General features: G+C 36.9%; 1 protein-coding gene and 1 non-coding gene across 5 annotated transcripts; one reads left to right on the forward strand and one right to left on the reverse strand.

The window, feature by feature from the left end:
• The first annotated feature begins 904 nt into the window (after positions 1-904).
• TRNAC-GCA (transfer RNA cysteine (anticodon GCA)) lies at positions 905-976 on the forward strand. The gene has a single exon. It is a non-coding gene; the product is annotated as a tRNA-Cys (tRNA).
• Positions 977-5,109: 4,133 nt separating this feature from the next.
• On the reverse strand, positions 5,110-12,902 carry LOC115678643 (ABC transporter G family member 22-like). Of its 4 annotated transcripts, none has more exons than XM_030602039.2 (11): positions 12,744-12,902; positions 11,725-12,151; positions 8,913-8,983; positions 8,061-8,296; positions 7,667-7,822; positions 7,388-7,571; positions 6,880-7,188; positions 6,480-6,767; positions 6,041-6,325; positions 5,848-5,955; positions 5,110-5,764 (listed from the first exon to the last, which is right to left on the reverse strand). In XM_030602039.2, the coding sequence occupies exons 2-11, from the start codon at positions 12,125-12,127 to the stop codon at positions 5,543-5,545; spliced, it is 2,262 nt and encodes a 753-aa protein (XP_030457899.1). In that variant the 5' UTR covers positions 12,128-12,151; positions 12,744-12,902; the 3' UTR covers positions 5,110-5,542. The 4 variants fall into 4 exon arrangements, with proteins under 4 accessions (XP_030457899.1, XP_030457900.1, XP_030457903.1 ...); XM_030602040.2 differs by having other exon boundaries at positions 11,725-12,147; positions 12,744-12,888; XM_030602043.2 differs by lacking the exon at positions 12,744-12,902 and adding an exon at positions 8,709-8,774 and having other exon boundaries at positions 11,725-11,794.
• Positions 12,903-22,064: the final 9,162 nt, after the last annotated feature.

Here is a 22,064-nt window from a genome sequence, read left to right on the forward strand (position 1 = left end):
GTGGAAATGTAACGGTAGTGACACGAGAAAATCTCGAGATGTACTTACACAAAAATTATATCACTCAAATAATACATTGTCTCACACAACAATTATGCCCCATACGTGAGCAGGAAAGGACCACATCTTACTATTGTAATTTGTTGTAGTTTGTTCCCTCTCTTACAAGCATTTGCTAATAAAGTGACGTGTGTAATGAACATAATGTCTAAATGTCTAAATTGTTCAGGATGACGACGACGACGTCAAAGACACAGAGTGCAATAACAACTTCAAAAAATTCTAATATATGAACGTGATTGTCTTGGTAACTACTTGTTTCACCAGGAAAATGCAAGATGCCAAAATAATAATAATAATAACCATGAATTAAATACCCGATGATAAAAGAATATCCCCACTTTTCTAAAATACCCGGTTGCTAACTTTTCCGTCTAAGTAGTCTTATATGGCAACTCACATGACAAGTGGTGATGACGTGGACAACAACATATCATCCGAGCGTAAATTAAGATGTTTGCATGTACATAACGTCGTTTTGAATTTAATAAGCTGGACAACAGCTTAGATCCATGATAAAACGACATCGTGTTGTTTATGTCACCGTTTTAATTTTTTCGATCACGTGTCATTCGTACACGTCATCACTGTTCGCCATGCCAACTATCTCAATTGCTTTAATTGGAAGGAAATGTTAATGGGTGGACATTTTTGTTCTCAAGGTATAAAATCATGCATATTTTGGCATTTGCCCTATCAAAAAAATATTAATTCTGGTCCTTTTATTTGGGCAAGTAATTATGGTATGAGAAATGCGTTTTTTGAAAAGAAAAACCAGAAGTGGTAAATAGAGCTGTAAATATAAGTAAGTAACCAAGTAAAATGTGGTTTATTACCAACAAATGGGTCCATAGCTCAGTGGTAGAGCATTTGACTGCAGATCAAGAGGTCACCGGTTCGATCCCGGTTGGGCCCTTCTCCAATTAGAATTTTTTTCTTGTATGTTTGCCTTCTCTTTTTGCCTAACCCTTTCGTATACTTTCCTAGGGGGTGCTCTTTTACATTTTTCGTTTTAAATCAGTTTGAAAATGAGATGGTCTTGATGTGGCATTAACTATATGTTTACTATTTCTCCGAAAAGGAAAAAAAAAAATATACGTATAAGTACGCTCATTCGAGATTTTATATAGATGTACATTCTCCCTGCTCTCGCTTTTTGAGTTGAAAATGAGATGCATCATTTCACATTTTCAGTCAATCTTCTTATATCTTATAAGGCTGCCGTTCTGCTAATAAGATGGCCTGCTTTTACTTTGTTTTTTGCACATTACGACAGGGATGATGCTGGGCAATTGTCCAACTACACATCCAATGAATAAATTATGTGCCTAATATGACTCCTTCAACATTAATGCACTCTAATAGGTCTTGGATAAAATGCCATCTTTCTGTCTCTACTTCTGCCGTATAATTTCCGGCCTCTGACTCACGAGTTTCTAATCAATGAGCCAAAGCGAGATTTATAGACCGTTTCATGAGCCTCTAAATAGTCAACTTCTTGCACGCGTCCCTAGATCATGAAATTTACTAGACAAATGCCTGTGCTTTGCATAGGGAATTTTTTTTTTAAAAAGTGCCTTTTTGTCTAAAAATATGAACCAACATATGTGAAAATTATGTTTCCTTGAGTAAACGGTAAGCACTATGCTCGACTTAAAAACAACAAAGCCAGTCATGAAGATGTAATGCTCAACTCAAAAGAAGATACAAAAAGGTCATTGCTCTTCTTAATTCCATCATGCTGCATCATCGTCATCATATTGTAATTATTATTGTTGTTGTTATTAAGCAAAATAGCCATTTTGAGCAATTTTTACAACGAGGCTAAGCTGACATGGAAAAGAGACGCTCAAGGGAAGCCCTTTTTTTGTGGAGGATGCAAGAAATCCAGTTTTTGCAATAAGGAGGACGACTTTATAGTCATTTAGAATCCTATACATCACTCTTAGATGCAATTCTTAAGAGTACACTGTTATTATGTATCTATCTAGATATATTCACGTGCCACTAGAAGCAGTTGAGGTATCCTTGTTTGGAAAAAAGTCAAGGATCGATTGGTGTCGGCTGGGTGATAATAACACGAGAATTTGTCGTAGCGTGATTAAAGCAAAATATTCAAAGAGTATCCATCGAGGCATGTTATTGCGGGAAAAGGTACAAATGGTCATGTGACTTTGATCATCTTTAGGTGACAGAATTCTATCCATGTCCAATAATACGAAATTTTCCTCATGTTGATTCAGTAAGTGTTGGTAATTATTGAAAAAATTATTGGTAAAAAAATGGCCGATGACTTGTTTTCGAGTAACTTGTTGGTAACTTACTAGATTACCAAATTGTTTTTATAGCTTGTAAATTACCAATTTTTATTTGCGTAACTTACTGACACTTTTAATTACTAAGTCTTGCGTGTAATTAACAACCTAAATTAGAGAGACTTACCAAATTTGTTCAAATTAAATAATCAATTAGTTTTGGTTCACCAACTCTTTGTTGAGTTACTTATTAATTCTTAATTTTTTTGTTGGTCAATTTTTCTCTTGAATTACCAACTTTTCTATTAAAGAATCACATAGTATCGAGTTACCAACTCTTATTTGAGTTGCTCACTAATATTTATTTAGTTCTTTTATTTGCCAAATTTTCTCATCATTTACACTCTCTATTTACATTTCTTAGTAACGTCTTCAATTTACCAACTCTTTTTAGATATTACATACCTTTATTAGAGTGACTTACCAACTTTTCTCTAATTATGTTGTCAAATAGTTTTGGGTTACCAGCTTTTATTTGAGTTACTTACCAAGTTTATTTTTCTTTTAAATTTTAAAATCTCATATCGGCTTTTTTTATTTACTATGCCTTAAATTTACCAATGCTTATATGACACTACTAATTTCAATTTAAGTGATTTATCAACTTCTCTTCGAGTGGGATGTTAACTAGATCTAAGATACCAATTATGATTTGAGTTAGCTAACGCAGTTTATTTCTTTCTTTTCAATTTACAAAATTTTCTATTGGGTTATTTAATCGATAGTTAATCACCTAAATAAAGGTTGGTAATTTCATATGATAGTTGGTAAACTTAGAGCAATGGTAAGAAAGGTAAACAAAAGTTGGTAAAAGAAAAGAAAAGTCTTTTCTTCTTAGATATAAAAAAAGTTGGTAATTTAAAAAGAGATAAACATATAAAACTAGGATTGGTAAAGCAAGGCACATAAAAGTGGTAACTCAATAGACTAGTTGGAATTTAAAAAAAAACACTAGCCACTAAGTAGCTCAAAGGAGAATTGCGAACCTAAAACTAGTTGGTAACATAATTAGAGAAGGGTTGGTAAGCCAGACAAAAAAAAATGTTGGTAATTTCACATAATAGTTCCTAAATTTAAGGTGTTGGTAAGAAGGGTAAGCATAAACTAGCAAGGATAAGATAAGTTTTTTTACTTTATTAGAGATAAGAAAAGTTGGTCATCACTCTAATTGAGATTGGTAATCTCTAAAAGAGTTGGTAAAATTTAGAAAGTTGGTAAAAAGGGAAAAAATTATAACTCGGTAGGAATATTGGTAAACTTAAAGAAAAAAAATCAAATAAACTTTTATAAGTTGATAACACAAAATAAATTGGTAGATTAATTGGAGAAAAGGCTAATTAAGGTTAGTAATATCTTAAAAGAGTTGGTAAATTTAATAGGTTGGTTAATAAGGTACATAAAAGTAGGTGACACAATAAAACAGTTGCTAAATTTTAAAAAATATCTAATTAAAGTTCATAAGCAATTCAAAAATGAAAGTTGAAATAAGAGAAGAGAAGTTAGTCACACGAATGAAGGTTGATAATTTCCATACAAGAGTTAATAAATTTAATGCGTCTATAAAAAAGACAAATGAAAATTAATTAACGCTAATAAAATGTCATAAACTAGAAAAACAAATAAATGTTAATCAATAACTTATAGCCCAAAAATAATCGATCATTCAATAAGAAAGAAGTTGGAAAGTCATAAGATAAATACTGTTAAATGCATATAAGAATTTGCAAAATGTCAAAAAGAGTTGATAATTTCATAAAAGTTGTGGTTGGTTGTAACCTTTTTTACGAAATAGTTTATTTACACTTACCAATTCTTTCACAAGTCTAGTAGAATAGAAAAATCCTTTTTTGTTAAACGAAGTAAAATAATTTCTTTAGGTGTTATTGTTGTTCCTTTTCTGGGTATTCTTCATATGTTTCGTGGAAAATGAATGATTTCGAAAATATTTTTCAAAGAATAATCGTTCATATCACTTGAAATAATTAGTCGATAGAAAATTTTTTCATTATAGACAACGATTTAGAGAAAAGTGTCAAAAAAATCCTAAACCTTTTGAATTAATGCCAATTTAGTTCTAAACCTTTTTTTCATGCCAATTCAGTCCTAAACCTTTTGCATTTGTGCCAATTTAGTCATAAACCTTTTTTTAGTGCCAATTCAGTCTTAAATCTTTTGCATTGGTGCCAATTCAGTCCTAAACCTTTTGCATTAGTGTCAATTATGTCCTTCCAGCTAATAGCTATTCACGTGTCGAATGACTGAATTGGTACTAATGCAAAAGGTTTAGGACTGAATTGACACTAAAAAAAGGTTTAGAACTGAATTGGCACAAATGCAAAAGGTTTAGGACTGAATCAGCACCATAAAAAGGTTTATGACTCAATCGATACAAATGCAAAAGGTTTAGGATTGAATTGGCACAAAAAAAAGGTTTAGGACTAAATTGACACCAATGCAAAAGGTTTAGGACTTTTTTGACACTTTTCCCCAACAATTTATGTTTAAATATTTTCGTGAACAATGAAAATATTTTTCATTCATCAATTTTTGTAAGCGATACAAATGATTAATTTAAGGAAAGTATTGTTTAGATTATTTATCTGCCGCTAAACAAATAGAGCCTAAACCTCCCAAAATCCCACAAACAAGCAGTTCGCTCTCGACTCTTCTCTAAAATTGTTATTTTGGTCATCCTCGAGTCACAGACAACAGTGCGGGCATATGATAAGAGATATTTTTCAGTAAACTTTGAACTTCCACTCAAACTTATGTGTAAACAGAACACTGCATTAAGTAACCCAGAGTCTTGAGTCAACCCAAGAAACTTGAGTTTTTAAGGGAGAAAATGGACGATCTGAACAAAACCAAGCTCTTGCTTAAAAAAAAAAAAAAGGGACAAAAATTAAGCTACCAGTGTCCTTGCGTAATTAGGTCCAAAACGGGCTTTAATGGATGTTCTTGATGATGCTATCTCACAATATATGCGACACGGATATACCCTCAGCGCCTTTGATTCACACAACTCGTGTTTCGGGTTGTCTTTGCCGGTGGTGACCATAGTCGAACCTGGAAACACCTAATCCTTCCCAATATCTCTTGGAGCATTGGAGGGGGTCCCGAGATTCTCTGCATTTTGTCATGCCTGGAAAAATCTGTTTGTAGCTCATTCAAGCCGCTGATGGCGGTTTCATTCTTCGCAACGAAATGTATGCCAGAAGGCGATACCCGAAAACCATAATCACCAATGCGGTTACTTCCTTCAGACCATTGTCTATGGTCATCCCGTTTACGCTCGATAATCGGTGTTTGTACTGTATCTTGATGAGAAGCTTGTAAGTGTGGTAGTTGAAAGAGATGTAGCGGATCCAGGACACGAACACTGGAACTTTCTGCGAAAAGACAATGCGTCACAGATCTGTTTTCATAAACATATGGGTGACAAGGTTCTCTGCAGTAATTCGGGATTGCTCACCTTAACAAAGTACCCTCCGGCAAGCATGAAGGTCATGACTGTCACTGAGGCCAAAGTGGTCGCCTTCTTCATGTCCATTAATGTCGCCCCGATAGCTAGTCCCAGTCCCTGTCATCACCCACCAAATTCCAGTGAAATTAGCGATGAGACGAGCAAAGTATACGATTGTGAGCCCTAAAAGAAGTTCAAGTACCTGAGCGGCGACTATGCACAGGAAGACTGTGAGCAAGCTGAGGAAAATGGACCCTGCATCCAGTGTGAGGCCTGCCATGAAATAAACGACCACCAGGAAAAGTACGGGGAGAATCAGGTCCAGTGGGAGGTCGCTCATGGTCCTAGCTAAGAAATATGCGCTGAGCCTGTACATATCAGCTGCTCGCTCCTTGCTCAGCATCGCTCTCTCTTGAGGAAACGTGAAGATGGCGGTGAAGACTGGGAAAAATCCCCAGAAGACGGCGATGAAGAAAAGCAGCCCTGCCTGCAATGCAATGCAGAAACAAATAGGCTTCAGATACAGTTCATTCTATGAACATGGTATTTCTGTTTCTAGACAATTTTCCCAGTGACTCAACAATTCAATCACTTGTATAGAGTAGGTGTTAAAAACTTGTATGCTTGTACGACTGCTATACCTGATCCTGGAGGCCCTTGGCACTATTGCCGTCTGATCGCCACCAGAGCAGTCCCAGAATGATTGCAGTAGATAGGACTTGAGTTACCCTTAACCAGCTGAAGTACTCGTGCCGTCGCTCTTTGATCCCTCTGCAGAACAAGATACAGTATTGTTGCCACCAGCTCGCTCCCCAGTTCCGCTTGGGCGAAGCCACCTTCGACTTGAGCACTTCGTCGAGCGGGAGTGGAGCCATGAGCTTCTTCTTCTCATTCTCTGCTACCCGCGTCTCATAGGCCTCCACGAGATACTGCATTGAAAGGAAAGGGCACCAGGCAATTGTATGAATACGTCGATCACAAGTTTTCACCTGTTGAGTTTCATGTCTGTCAAAGTTCGTGAAAGTATGACCAAAGTGTTACCTCATGAACATCAGTTGGAGATGGCTTCCCATTCCTTGTCTGAGTTTCTGCATTCTCCATCTGCACTCTATCCTCTAGTTCTGATGGCACAGAAACGTCGTTAACGTTCCCATTTGCTAGGTCTAGCAAGAATTCTGCGGGATTCATGGTGATTAAAGGAGAACATCCTATTGATGAGAAGTAAATCATCACTTCGGATGCTTTGCCGAAGTAGAGTAAACTCCCTTTCCCTAGCAGGATCAGCTTGTCGAATTTGTGGAAGAGCCTGCTGGATGGTTGGTGTATCGTAGTCACCACCGTCTTCCCAGCCTGAATTAAAATGATTCCTAGTTATAAATCACAGAAAACTCCTTCCTGGTAGCTGGCACTGGCAATCCTTCTATATAGAAGGCGTAGTTTGGTTCACATATAGACAGGAAAATGCATAGGAATACATACTCTTCATCAAAGTAGGCAGAGAAATTCAGGGCAGTTCAGGAAAAAGAAAGTAATCAATAAATTGTTATACCTCCGCTATGTCTTGTAACATCTGAACAATCCTCAATGCGGTTGTGGAATCCAATCCAGAGGTCGGTTCATCAAGAAATAGAAGGGAAGGATTGATTAGGATTTCGTTGCCTATGCAGACTCTCTTCCTCTCTCCACCCGACACTCCACGGACAAAGGAACCGCCGATCATTGTGTCTTGACACCTATTCCCAATTGTTTGAGTCAGTATTAAGTAGCTTCAAATCGAGTAATTGATTGACTCTAGACATCTACATAATTAGCAGGAGAAGAAATTTACCTCTCCAAGCCTAGCTCATAGATGACATCCATTGCTCGTTTTTCCTTTTCCTCTCTTTTTAATGATTTTGGAAGTCGTAAGAGAGCCGCATAAGTCAGAGTCTCTTTCACTGTAAGGTGAGGAAATAAGACATCATCCTGAGTCACGAATCCTATCCTGCAGCATTTTAAGCGGTAATATTAGGACTGTACTGCGGGCACTTGTTATGTCAAATGATGTCATGCAAAACAAATCCTGCTCTACGTTTAATAGACAGACAATTCATTGCACCAGAACATTATAGTATTCACGACCTATTCCACATTCCGCTTACATTGCTTTTCTATGGCTGCTTGATATGCTGCTCAAATAATTTCATTTTCTGTCCATGGCATGAAAATTGCTAATATGGTACCTGCTTTTCAAGAATTTGGAGTATGGCTGGTCATTATAGGTGATTGATCCACCAACCGTGTGTTTTATTATCCGGCCACCTAGAAGATTCAGCAGCGTAGTTTTCCCACTTCCTGAAGGCCCCATCAGCGCAAGAACTTCTCCCGGATTCACCGATCCCGTGATCCCGTTCAATATGTCCTTCTCTTGCTTTGCCTTCATTCCTTTGAGGATCACCTTGTATGTCACGTCAGTAAACTGTAACAAAGAGAACAAAAAAAAAATTCACTTCAGTAAATGGGTACCAGGATCTAACTGACAATCGTGTTATGTTACGACACTATCACATGCATAGCCCAAAATTTTTTGTCCGCTCTTCTTTCCTCTGCAACTCTAGTTTTAATATTTGCTTTGACATTGGCCTGCAAGTTCGACTCATTTGCCGAGACCGACTTGCCAGAGTCTGGTCTCGAAACCAAAGTGAAGATGGGCTATCTGTTCTTCCTTCGGACTTGTAAACTAGATAAGCCTCATCTAGTTACGACCCAACTGCATTTTCTCAATAGTTTGAGTCTCAAGTTGTATTATGCTGCTTATTTGTAGGAAAGGAGAGAGAGTCTTGTACAAAAATGTCGCATAAGATGGAACTCTGCACAAGACTGAACCTGACCATCTTAGCCAATTTGTTTCTAACAGGCCCCGTGCATCTCTCTAGCTAAAATCTCCCATTGCTCGCCTGTTGCAAATAGATGTAATAAATCAATCGATGCGCTAAAAGCAGAAACCAGGTTGAACTCCTGTAGATGCGCTTGCAGAGCAGAGAGAGGAGGGAGGTAGAGAGAGTCTAAGGAGCCTCCATGGCAAGTACCGTCACCTTGAGGTAGATTGGCAGCGTCGGTTCTGCCTGGAATTTTGGTCTCTGCGTCCCGGCTTCCAGATCCTCAGCTGCAATAGCCATAGATGAAGATTACTTACTCGAGTGAGGAATTGATCAAAAAGGAGTTATATCGCAGTATGTTGGGACACCTTTTTACATTATTCAATCCAATAAGCTCATTTGGTACCTTTACACATGAGTCTAACGTGTCTATCATAACTCAACTGAACTCATGCTGCACTTGTGGCCTTATTAGTTAACCATCATTACTCGTAAGAAACTCCATTTCTGACTTGTTTCATACAGTACTGATCACTAGAGAGTGCAGCTGATTGAAAGAAGCAGGTTTTTCAGCCCGAAGCTCGAGTCCAAAAAGCTTTCTGATTGTGGACTTGATTGGTACTGGGTTGATCCTATTGACAATTAAGAACATGAATCTTACATACAGAACTTTACAATGACGAGTTCTGTTCTCACGAGCTCGATCGAACCATAAAAGGCCCACCAGCTCGTTTTGGACATTAGGATTTCAACACAATCAGTGCTCATGGCATCTAATTAAGTTAGTTTTATAAAATTTCTTAGTATCATTTAGCATTCCTGGTAAATTTTAGAACTGAATTCATCAAGTGCACCGAATACGAAGAAAGCTGGAGACGTTTCAGTTTCAGTGATTGGATTGCTGTATGTACAAATGACAAATAGAGTGAGGTGGAGATGATAGAGACAGTGAACCGGCGTGACAGTAGAACTTTGACCACTGGTTTGAGGGTTTTCAAAGGGTCGTGACCTACTTCTTGAAATTGATTACGAGAAAGAGCAGAAAAGTCATGCTTAGGTATCATGAAAATTCAAACATATTAGCTAAGATTTCAAACGGGGATGTGAAATCTCCACACTTGTCGCCACATGGTCCCAAACCTAGATCACTAGATTGTCAAATTACTGTTACGTTGTGTGGACAAAAGGTCAATCACATGTTTTATGCTCGGATGCTTCGTCTCGGAATCATTTATCACGTGGGTCCCAAAACATGACTAATGATTCATATGGTATTGGCCCATATGATCTATATAACTTTTTATCCAAGATAGGTCATCCCTTAAGATCATGTGAGACCACTTATAATCTAGAGAATCAGATAATTGGAATAAGGAGGTCAACTTGAGAAGGACACCCTAGTTTCGTCAAACATATATGTCAATTAAGCACAGGACACTGATCCTTTCTTCACAACTCCAGAAAAATCGCTATTTGGGATCATCCAGCTAGCTTTTTACTCGCATCTTTCCTAATCCATAAGATTAGCGGTATATTTCATAAGCTTAAAACTTACTTAAATTGTGTTTTCTCATCACAAAAGGTTAAAAAGCAGAGAAAAGAGTTTTATACTACTTACGAACTTAGACATGTGGTATACTACCAAGTGATAAGCAAAATGATGAAACATAGTATAGTTAGATGTTGAATATGATCCACTTAGGTGAGTGGGTAGACGGCACGGGCAGGAGAGAGAGAGAGAGTGTGTGTGAGGGGAGATTGGGAGTTGGGGTTCATCTCTTGATGGGTGTCAAATCGCCCATCGAATGCAAATTCACCGGCAGATGAAGTGGTAACAAAAGACTGGTCTAGTGTTCGGCGACAACCCCCCTCTCCCGACCCACTCATTCATGTCCTATTCTAATCTAACATGTCATTTAACATGTCAAATTTCGTAAACGAGTTTCGATATAACCGGGATGGATCATCGACTCGAAGTTGTGGCATTACTTTACGAAGGACAATCCCCGCCTCGAACAATCAGGATTTTGATGCCAAGGAAAGGCTTATCAAATGGAAAGTCCATGCCAAGCTGCAGAGATTCCTGTCCTAGTGGGGATGCAAATAATTGCCGCTGCGATGGACATAGGAGGCTCCAACATGGGGTCGCTGTCCAAGTCCATCGCTGCTTTATTTTGTATGTTTCTGCTTTCTAACTAAGTCACTGTTCCCCGTGTGGATAGTGGCCACAACTGGTTTGCCACTTTCTTGCCACTTTTATTTCGAAAAGAGTAAGCATAGGCTTTTTTTTAATTAGATTGAATCTACAAATAGCATGTCGTTTCGTAAGTGGTACTTAAAGAAGTGATTCGTATCCAATACTAAATAGAAAATCGTGACTATATTATAGAAACCAATCTTAACCTAGTATTACTTTTTAAGCGATGCACCTGATCTAGAGGAAAAGATTCTCTCTTTTTCAATAAATTATATGGTGGAGGTTCATCATTTCTTGAACCGTGACTAACTCATGGAAAGCGTTAGAGGGGTTAAACTTCTACAGGTAATTTAAGCTAATCCAATAGAGCAATGGACCCTCCAAGTCCAATTTAACCTAGCTTACCACATAAATGTTCAATATTATTCTTCTTTTGTTGGATCAATCAATGATCTCTTTGCAATGTAGTTGGTCTAAGTATAAGTGCATAATAAACCATACAATGTATGGACCTTGTAATTAGATGAAGCCTCGACATGCACGCATACATTATAACCCATGATCCCATGCATGCATATGCACTAGGTTAGATGAATGCTTTCTGCTCACGGGGTTTTCCCGAATCAAGCAACCTCGTGTTCACGGCAATCGTTTCCGAAAGTAAATTGAAATAAAGTCGAAAAACCACCATCCACATACTAGATGACTTCATGTACCTTCATCTCCTTCGATTCATGGACCACTACTTATATGTATATTTTTGAGAAACATAGACTATGGAGCAAGGGTTAAAACAAAGAGGAGATCGGGAACTTTCGAGTATGAACTTACGTATATCGTCGTCGTCACTGAAGGGCTTGGAGTCGGCGATCTCCTCGGGGGGCATGCTGAAGCCGGTGAAGGAGAAGGAGAAGCCAAGGCTGGCGCTGGAGGCCCGGCTCAGCGCAGCACTGCTGCTGACCTCGTCGAGGTCGAGCTTGTTGAACTGCGCGCTCCGGGACTTGCGGATGTGCGCATTCCGGCTCATGCTCCCCCGCCCCGGCGACGCCGGGATCAGCCTCCTGCTCGACTTCCTCGACAGCGTCCCGCCATTCTCCGCCGACGCCAACCCTGCCCCCGATGGCTGCCCCACGGCCTCGCCCGAGGTGGTCGCCGACTTGAAGGCCGCCGCCACCGTCTCCAGCAGCTGGTCCGATATCGTCCTCGCTAGCCCGGGGGAGCTTGTTCTCTCCATCGTATTATCAATTCCGTCGCCTAGCTATCACCACATGCAAGATTTCCATTAACATCTCTCAATTGCTGCTGATGTTCTTAGTCAAAGTTACTTAAATTTAACTGATCACTAGAAGGGAATCTTAATTGTCAGGTTCGAACAAAAGCTAAGAAAGCAAGCAAAAACTGATCAACGAAACAGAAAACCGAACTATGCCCTTGTTTAGTTATTACCAAATTTGTGTCATGTTCAAAATGAGCAAAATCCATCTTTCTTTCTGTTTGTTCCAACAAGGTTATTGACATAAGCGAACACGATTTTTGCCAAAAATGTCTCTAAATTCACCAGAAAGAGCCCACAAAGCTACTAAAATTTGTGGGTGTCGCACTAATTATCATCCACTTTCTGATGTCGAGGTCATTTTTCTCCTTTAATTCAAAAAAGAAGAAGAAGAGAGAAATGGAAGAAGTAAGGAATAAAGAAGCAGAATTTCGAGCAGACAATAGCTAGTGCAAAAAAATTGCATTTTGGGTTCGAACATACATCAACTTTTCAAGAAATCAATGTAGAAATTAAAAACATTTATACATAAAATATAATATATATATATATATGTATGTATTACATATCTCCATACCTGAGTGGTGTTGAGTGGTAGTGGGAAGGAAGACCTTGGAAAAGAGAGAGAGCACGTTGCTTCCTGTAAACTGCCTCTCTCTCCGAAATGGGCGGAGTCCCCCTCGTCTTTATAGAGGAGCAATTAAAGAGGGCAGAGCAATGCAGCTACGGGAGCTACGGGACCACCCCTTCGCTTCTTCACTTATTGCCAAGCACGTGTCAATCCTACCCGCCCTTCGTGACCCATGATGACCCCAAGCCAAAAAGCCAACAACTTCTCGAGTGAAGACCACCCTCCAAGATTGCATCCCAATCCCTAAAACTCGTCGCAAGGACGACATGGCAGATCGAATCGATCATAATGTGAAGAATACTCCATCGTTCGTGGATTTTCAGTGAGACCTAGTACAGATTTCACTGTCTTTTGATGTATGATCGATTGAGCCTCGATATCACGTACCTGCACATTTCACAAACGGGTCGTGATCTTATCTTCGTCTCGCGAAATTTCCTCGGCTGTCGAAATTGAACGGGCGATCGTCATGTCAGCTATCAAGCGGGGGGAGGAGAGAGTTAGTCAATTAGACTAACTTTTAACATTAAATGTGGCTTAACCTTACTTGGGTGCCTCATGTGGCAAGTAGCCAAAAAGGTGACAGAGACCATGAATTTGGTTCTTGCTTTTGCTCGAGGGGATTGTGAGGCGTTGGTTTGATCCCAGATTACCTCGCCAACAGGGAACCGAGCAATTCGCTTTTTTGGAACGTTGTTTCAACACCATGTGGACGTTTTCTCCTTCTAATAATTTGGAATAATTTTGGGGTACGTTGTTCGGGTACACGTTACTATTTTCGATAGATTTATCTTTTAAAACGAGGAATCCATATTGGGAACAACACAATAATTGTCGTCTCGTCATCGTCTTGCGTATTCATCCCGTCATCACTATCGTCATAATCATTTTTTCCCTACAGAAGAGTTGCGCTAAGTTCGTCCGCTAAAATGGTTTTCGATCTATACTTAGTTAAATGTGCACGAATTAATACGCATCAAGGTACCACATGTACTATGAAAGGAAGTACGCAGAAGTCTTCTGTGATGATTATGGATCCTGAAAAATTTCCATTCGGGCAATATTTTCATCCATCGCATTGGTTGGAAACGATATTCTACCAACCGGGTTTTTTAATGGATCTGTTATAAACATAAATATCATCCCCATCTAACTTTAGTAAAATTTACATATAAAGTGATATTCATACTTATAACCCACCATTCAAAATACTTCCTCCGTATATACAAAACCCATTTCCTTTTATGTGGAATCAACCTTGAAAGTAAGGAACATATTCATGGTGTATATTCCCACAGGTTATTCTAAGAAAGTTTATTAAAAGCCGCTTTCCAATTATTTGTCAATAAACTTTATCGAGTGCTCGAACGAGCCAAACTAGCTTTTTGTCTGTTCCTCACTCACTTCAGTTTCATACTTAAAATTGACAAATAAGGTATACACCGTTCAAATGAAAATAAAAAAAATTACGCAAGCAATTTTATCCATCTTCGATTTGAGAATTCTAATGGCCCATTCTGTCAAATTATTGAAAAAAAAGAGTTCTTTGAAGCATAATAAAAAAAATTTAACCAAATAAGTGAAGGCAGATGTTCAAATGTGAATAACAGAACTCCTATGGGAGACACGTAATAAAGAGAATTATAGAAATCTCTTCGTAAATTGATGGAGGAAATAGTCTTATGAGTTTTTGTAAGTGAATTTATTGGGGAAAATTTTAAAATTACAAAGATTCTCGTTCTTCTTTTATAGCAAAATAAAAGCCTCACTTGTCTGTTGTTTCTATCAATTGAAAAGGAATTGAAATCGAATGCTCAAATGAAATCAAAAGCCTCATCGAAAAACGGGGGACATGTGGTAAAGAGAGTCGTGGTTTTTTTTTGGAAAGAAGCTAAAGGGGAAAAGTAAATATATAATAAATGTTTGCTCAGGTGATGATGCAACTAAATTGAACATGTATCAAAAGTCCGTAGAGCACATTGAATAAATTAAAAGTTTAGGAACTACATTGCAAATTGGAATAAAGTTAATGGACCACATTGAACAAATTAAAAGTTCAGAGACCAAATTCTACATCAAGTCAAAGTTCATAGACTATTTATGTCATTTTCTCAAATTCATGAGATTGTTCCTTTTAAGCATTGAAGTAGTTGAGTGAGTTTATCGTTTGTACCTTTTTTTTTTTTTGTCAGGACTTAGATTTGTTAAGTTCCATTTAGGTTCTGTTTGTTGTTTGAAAAATACAGTGGTGTCATTTTCCATGAGTTTATGGAGTTAAATTTTTTAAATACTCAAGCAAATGTTCATATAGAAATATGAATATATTATAGTTGAGTGGGGTAAATTTGTGGTGGTGCCACTGACTTCCACACTTGCATATTTTCTTGACAACACCGCTAAAAGGTGACCTACTGCATATATTTCATTATAATCTATAATACGATTACTAGGTCGGCGCAGTACAAATTCAATACGTTCTTAACGCAGCAACACTTATGATGCAAGGAATACTCAACTTTGCTAATATAAGAGCGTGGTGGAGCCAAAACTCTGGCTTCTCAAGCTACAAGCTACAGACTCGAAGTGGAACCATCTGGTGGGTCTAGGCAGTGACTCTCCTCCTCCTATGCAATTATGAACTCCATGAAACTTTCTCGATTCCAACACAACTTATCCTTTTGGAGCTGGTGTAACAAACGACGGGGCCTCCCGACAAAGCTAACATAATCCTATCCAAATAAAAGGAAAATGAAAAGGCAATTTCATTATGATGATATACCAGTGAAGGAGATCACCAAAAGAGAACCCAAGTCGAAACCGGTTAATATATAAGTCGGACTTACCTTCGGTCAAAAGTTTAAGAGAAATTGATGCAAATAATCCCTAAACTTTGACCCAATGTTAGTCTTTGAAATTTAACTCAATCTGTAATGTGATCCATAAACTTTTAATTTGTTCAATGTGGTCCCTGAACTATAACCTAATGTGCAATGTGATCCTTAAACTTTTAATTTGTTCAATGTAATCCATAATCTTTAGCCTAATATTTAATCTGATCCCTGAACTTTTGGTACATGTTTAATATAGTCCATGAACTATATGAAAATGTTTAATGTAGTCATTCTATTCATTTAAGTTCAGGAACCACGTTGAACATTTTCATATAGTTCAGGAACTATATTAAACAGGTACCAAAAGTTCAGGGACCATATTAAATATTAGGCTAAAGATTATGGATTACATTGAACAAATTAAAAAATCAGAGATCACGTTGCACATTAAACCAAAGTTCAGATACTATTTGTGTCATTATCTCAATGTTTAAACCTATGTTTTATTGATCAATTATGATATATTAACTACTTTTTCATTACACCACATCTCCAATGTTGGACCTTTTTTTTCGCTTAATACCCTCACACGTGCATCTTAACACAACATATCAAGAATGATAGCACTTGATAAGGATTAGTTGGGAGGTCAAAGAGTTCCGAAACCCCATCATAGCTAAAGAAAGAAAAGAAGACCCTGCCAAATAGTTCATCTTTGCTATTTAGCAGGTCATCTATTCAGAGGACTGCATGCAGAACTCTATATATACTCTTTACTAGGAACTTTAGCGTTTGAAGATTAATACCTTAGTCGTGGAATTTCAGCTAATGAAGTATTAGGATTGTAACCATCCAAACATATAAGAAAACAAATGGAGAAGAAGTACAGTGCACGGCTACATTTACACAATTTTTTGTCCCTTTGTGTTCCCCCTCTCGTATTGTTGCGGTGAGAATTCATATCATAACATATGGACAAACGGTAAGGACTAGAATTCATGTGGAGACTAGACCACGCTTTATGAATGGAATCAAAGATGCAATATTTACGTACCAAAGTATTTGATTTTTTAGGAAAAGTCAATATACTTTTAATGTCAAATCACGATCGACTAGGACAGCACTAAAGCATTGGGTCGATCTCTTTTTCGGTGTCGAGGCAAAAGTTGCGAATTGTTATCACCTCCTGAGTGCAAAAGGATGGGACATGTTCGGGGACATACATTGCACTACAGTAGTACGATATCTTCGTGTTTCCAGCTTTCCCCCGACTGAGACGTTATTGGCAATCGAAAGGAAAGATGTGGCTGAGAGTTGCATTACAAATTTTGGCATTATGATTTTGCTGATAGTAGCATAACAAATTTTGGCACTATCTTTTTTCGAAAAAATTCTCTTTTGGACCGTGTACGTACCTTGCTGTACCATAAAGCAGAGAACTAATTAGCCTGCCGACTTTTCCATTGTCATCGCCCTCTCCAAAAGATTTTCCAATCTCCTTCTCATTGCCATTTTCCCCTTGCTTGTCTTGATGCCAGAATTGATGCCAGAATTATATGTATATACTGACAACAAATAGTGACCATATTTGTATATTTTGACATATCATCAATAGACAAATTTTCATGACATGTCGTGTCAGCTTAGGAACCTAATAAATCATTAGAAAATTCACGATACATCATGGACTGAAATAGTTTTCGTTTTAATAGAGGAAGCAGTGTCAACAAATTAGTTGTTTTACTTTATATCTTATATATTTACTCTATCACAATTATATTACTTTTCATGCGATCTGATTAGTTCGCATTCGTGTGATGTTAGCTTAGGATATGTATTTCTAGATGAGAATTTCTGAAGTCTTACGGCTGAACATTGTGTTTTTTCTTCAGGCCTTTTCACTTTCTTTCTTTCCTAAATTTGTGTAAAATAATTCTTTATTTTTGTTTGAGCAACATTTGTATCATGAACACTTGATGATCGAATATTGTATGCCATTTTTATTTTGCACTTTTATCATTTTATTTTCTAGATACTCTGGTGCTGGGTAATAATTTATACTATTTATTAAATGGGTTTTATCCGGGCACTTATAAGCTTTTTCATTATGATTCTTTGTAAAGATACTTTGGGCATAAACTAGAGCCGATATCGTAGTTACAAAGGTATGTTACATTTTTTTATCGGGTTTGTCTGAATTGGCTAAATATCTCGTTTCATTTTGTCATACCATTTAAAATATTAGTTTCGTCATTAAAAATAATCTTTATACATGTTGTGATATTCAAATTATTTCTTTCCCCTGAAACGAATACAACAAATTAGTATACTTTTTTTTGGGTAAAATTCACATCAATTTTTTTTTTATTTTAAAGTCCCAAGAAGCTTCATAAAACCGCACCGACAACTTCACCAGGGAAGATTTGTACAAGAAAAACCGCACCAATTGTAACCGTGATTAAGCAAAAAAACCTAACTAATTTTTTTATTTCACGTATTAGTCAAGCTAAGAGGATCTATATGAAAAGAAAACAAGATTAGGGCTCAGTTTATTTTCCGGAAAATGAATTATTTAGAAAATATTTTTTCCAAAAAATAATCATTTACAACACTTATAAAAATGAATAAACAAAAATATTTTCATCGTCCACGAAAACGTTTAGACATAAATTGTTGTTAGTAAGCAATATTTTTCAGTAACTAACAATTTCAAGCGATAGACGCGGTTTAGGATAATGTTTCTAAAGCATTCATTATCTACGAAACAAACGTAACCTAGGTCGAAATCTTCCCAAAAAAAAAAAAGATACTCCAACCCACAAAAGAGGCTTTGTCCATTTCAGCCCTTTTTTCGAAAGCCTAGGGCTCCTCTTGATCCTTCTGTCTGCAAATCTCATCCCAACTTACCATGTGTGCCTTCCTCGCACCCCGAGAGAGGCATTCTCCATACTCAATGGTATTCAAGCATAGAAAACTTGTGTTCTGCTAATTTAGATGATTGTGTATCTTCGTCCTGGTTAATAGGATACAATCTTAGTAAATAAGACTTATCGGTTCATTTTACGTATGGGTTGGGAACACTTGAGGGGGAATTTCACCGGCGAGCATTGAACTTTGATGGTCGCTGCAATCGGGTCATTGAACTTGATTTCAATTACTCGATGTACCATGCTTTTCATTTCTTTGCAGTTGATGAGCTTTAGCTGGAATTCAACTAGTTGTCCAGCGAAATGCTGAAACTGTTACATAAAATTGACCAAATCTTGACCAAAGTGCATCAATTACAAGGAAATGAAAGTTTACTACATCGAGTGGTCGATTTAAAAAATATTTAGGATGCGCATGGCAACGATTCTGTGCCTGGGAACTGATTCTGCTCAGAAATGATTATTTTTATTCTGTGCTCGGAAACAATTTCTAAGAATTTGAAGGCATTTGGTAACTGCCCAAAATTTTTATTCTTAGAATAGAAAAAGAATAGAAATGCGTTTGGTAACTACACAAAATTTCTTTTTATTAATAATATTTTGATTTTTTAAATATTTCTTTCTTTTTTTTCTTCTTTTTTTTCCTTGGCCATGGCCGGCGAGGGCATCGCGGCCCTCGCCGATCACGACGGCGAGGTCGGCTTCGCCTTGGCCGGGCGAGGCTCGACCTCGCCCAGATCTGGCAAGGCCGACCTTGCCCAGATCTGGTGAGGCAGACCTCGCCGTCGCCACCCCAGCGGTGGCGAGGGCCGACCTCGCCATCACCGAGGGCGGCGAGGGCCGCCCTCGCCGGCCCTGGCCGGTCGCCGGCGGTCGGTCGGTCGTTGGCAGCGGGCCGGTGGCAGACCGGGAAGAAGACGAAGAACAAATAAAAAAGGAAGAAGAAAATCAAGAAGAATCAGAAATGGAAAAATTGTTCCAGAATCACGAAGCTACGTTTTTTTGCTTCTTGATTATGTTCCAAAACTGATTCTGGGAACAATTTTTTACAAATTTGTGCCCAGGTACAAAAATTTTAACAAACGGATTTCTGTTCCCAAACTGATTCTGGAAACAAAAGAACAGAAATTATCACTATTTGGCAACTTGCTAAACGCCTCCTTAGCGACTATTACGGCATCCACTAAGGTGCTGCATGAAAACCATTCTGGTTCTGTCCAGAACTGGTTTTTTGTTCCCAGAATCAGTTTTGGACCAGAAACCCGTTTGGTAACGCAATTTCATTTTTCTATTTCCGGGACACGTTTGCTTCCAAAACTGATTCTGAAACCAGAAATGAGAACCAAAAAAAAGTTAGTTTTTCATTTCTGGAACAAAAGTGAGAACCATTTCTGAGGAATTCATTTTCTTCAACACACATATTCATATGGAAGTCACGATCTTTGAGGTGAGAAAAAAAAGCAAAAAATCAAAAATTTCAAAACTTAACAGAATGATTTAGAATCTGTAGCTACCCACTTTCAATGAAATTTAAATTTTTTTAGGTACCTAAAAAAATAAATAAAAATAAATAAAAATAAAAAATTTCAAAATTTCACAAAACGGCTTAGAAAACCTATGGCCACCCACTTTGAGCAAAATTTAATTTTTTTAGTTGCCAAAAAAAATAAAAAATTCTAAAATTTAAAAACTTCACAGAATATCTTAGAATACCCGTCCACTAATTTGAGCGAAATTTTATTTTTTAGGTGCCGAAAAAAAAAAAAAAGCAAAAATCAAAAATTTCAAAACTTCACAGAATGGCTTAGAATACTTTGTGGCCATCCACTTTGAGTGAAATTTAAATTTTTTAGGTGCCGAAAAAATAAAAAATAAAAAATTTCAAAACTTCACAGAATAGCTTAAAATACCTGTGGCCACCCACTTTGAGTGAAATTTAAATTTTTTTATATGCCAAAAAAAATAAAAATAAGCAAAAAAGTAAAAATTTCAAAACTTTACAGAATGGCTTAAAATACCTGTGGCCACCCACTTTAAGCGAAATTTTATTTTTTTAGGTGCCGAAAAAAAATAAAAAAAAAATAAAAAATTAAAAAATTTCAAAACTTCACAAAATGGCTTAGAATACCTGTGGCCATCCACTTTAAGCGAAATTTAAATTTTTTTAGGTGCCGAAAAAAATAAAAAAATAAAAAATAAAAAACTTCACATAATTGCTTAGAATACATGTGGCCACCCACTTTGAGTGAAATTTAATTTTTTTTAGGTGTCGAAAAAAAAATAAAAATAAGCAAAAAAGAAAAATTTTCAAAACTTCACAGAATGGCTTAGAATACATGTGGCCATCCACTTTGAGTGAAAATTAATTTTCTTTAGGAACCAAAAAAATAAAAATAAAATCAAAAATACCATTTGGGCATCTAAAAAAATTAAATTTTACTCAAAGTGGGTGGCTAGAGGTATTGTAAGTCATTCTGTGAAGTTTTGAAATTTTTAATTTTTTATGCTTTTTTTCACCTAAAAAAATTTAAATTTCACTCAAAGTGGATGGCCACATGTATTCTAAGTCACTTTGTGAAGTTTTGAAATTTTTGATTTTTTTGCTTTTTTTTCACCTCCAAAAATTAAAATTTCACTCAAAGTGGGTGGCCATGGTATTCTAAGCCATTCTCGTAAAGTTTTGAAATTTTTGAGTTTTTGAATTTTTTTGGGCACCTTAAAAAATTTAAATTTCACTCAAAGTGGGTGGCCACATGTATTCTAAACTATTCTGTGAAGTTTTGAAATTTTTGATTTTTTGATTTTTTTGGGCACCTAAAAAAATTTAAATTTCACAAAAAGTGGGTGGCCACAGGTATTCTAAGCAATTCTGTGAAGTTTTGAAATTTTTGATTTCTTGATTTTTTTTGAAAAAATTCAACAAATTTCCTATTTTCCCGAAATCTAAATTTTTTTTATTTTCTCGACATTTTGATGATTTTTTCTGGAATTTTTCAATTTTTTGGGATTTTCTGAATTTTTTTAAAGATTTTTATGAATTTTTCGAATTTTGTGCTGTTTATCAAACGGGTTTTTATTTCAGGAAATAGAAATTTTGTGCTGTTATCAAACGGGTTTTCTGTTCTAGAAATAGAAATTTTTTGTCATTATCAAACGGGTTTTTTTTCTCAGAAACTCATCCAGGAACCAGAAATAGAAAAATCTATTTATGGTTCAGGAACTCATTCCGGAACAGAATGGTTATCATTCGCTACCTAAAAGTTGTGCAGAATCGAAACAACTTTTGCGAAAAAAAAAGCTGTCGGAAAGATGAAATACACACTCCGGAAGATTTAGGGGGCGTTTGGCAATTTGCCAAATAGTGATAATTTCTGTTCTTTTGTTTTCAAAATCAGTTTGGGAACAGAAATCCGTTTGTTAAAATTTTTGTGCCCGGGCACAAATTTGGAAAAAATTGTTCCCAGAATCAGTTTTGGAACAGAATCAAGAAACAAAAAAAAGTAGCTTCG

This window comes from Syzygium oleosum, unplaced genomic scaffold, assembly GCF_021117445.2.
Source record: "Syzygium oleosum isolate NSW1041296 unplaced genomic scaffold, Sole_v2.1 Sole_v2.10, whole genome shotgun sequence".
Classification (NCBI taxonomy): Eukaryota; Viridiplantae; Streptophyta; class Magnoliopsida; order Myrtales; family Myrtaceae; genus Syzygium; species Syzygium oleosum.

Bases quoted from the DNA above. Each gene is read 5' to 3' on its own strand.
- LOC115678643 (XM_030602039.2), bottom strand. From the start codon at position 12,127: ATGGAGAGAACAAGCTCCCCCGGGCTAGCGAGGACGATATCGGACCAG. The intron at 6,768-6,879 runs GTAACACTTTGG...CTTTCAATGCAG, and splicing joins CTCCAACTGATGTTCATGAG to TATCTCGTGGAGGCCTATGA. The intron at 5,765-5,847 runs GTGAGCAATCCC...GTCTTTTCGCAG, and splicing joins CCGGAGGGTACTTTGTTAAG to AAAGTTCCAGTGTTCGTGTC.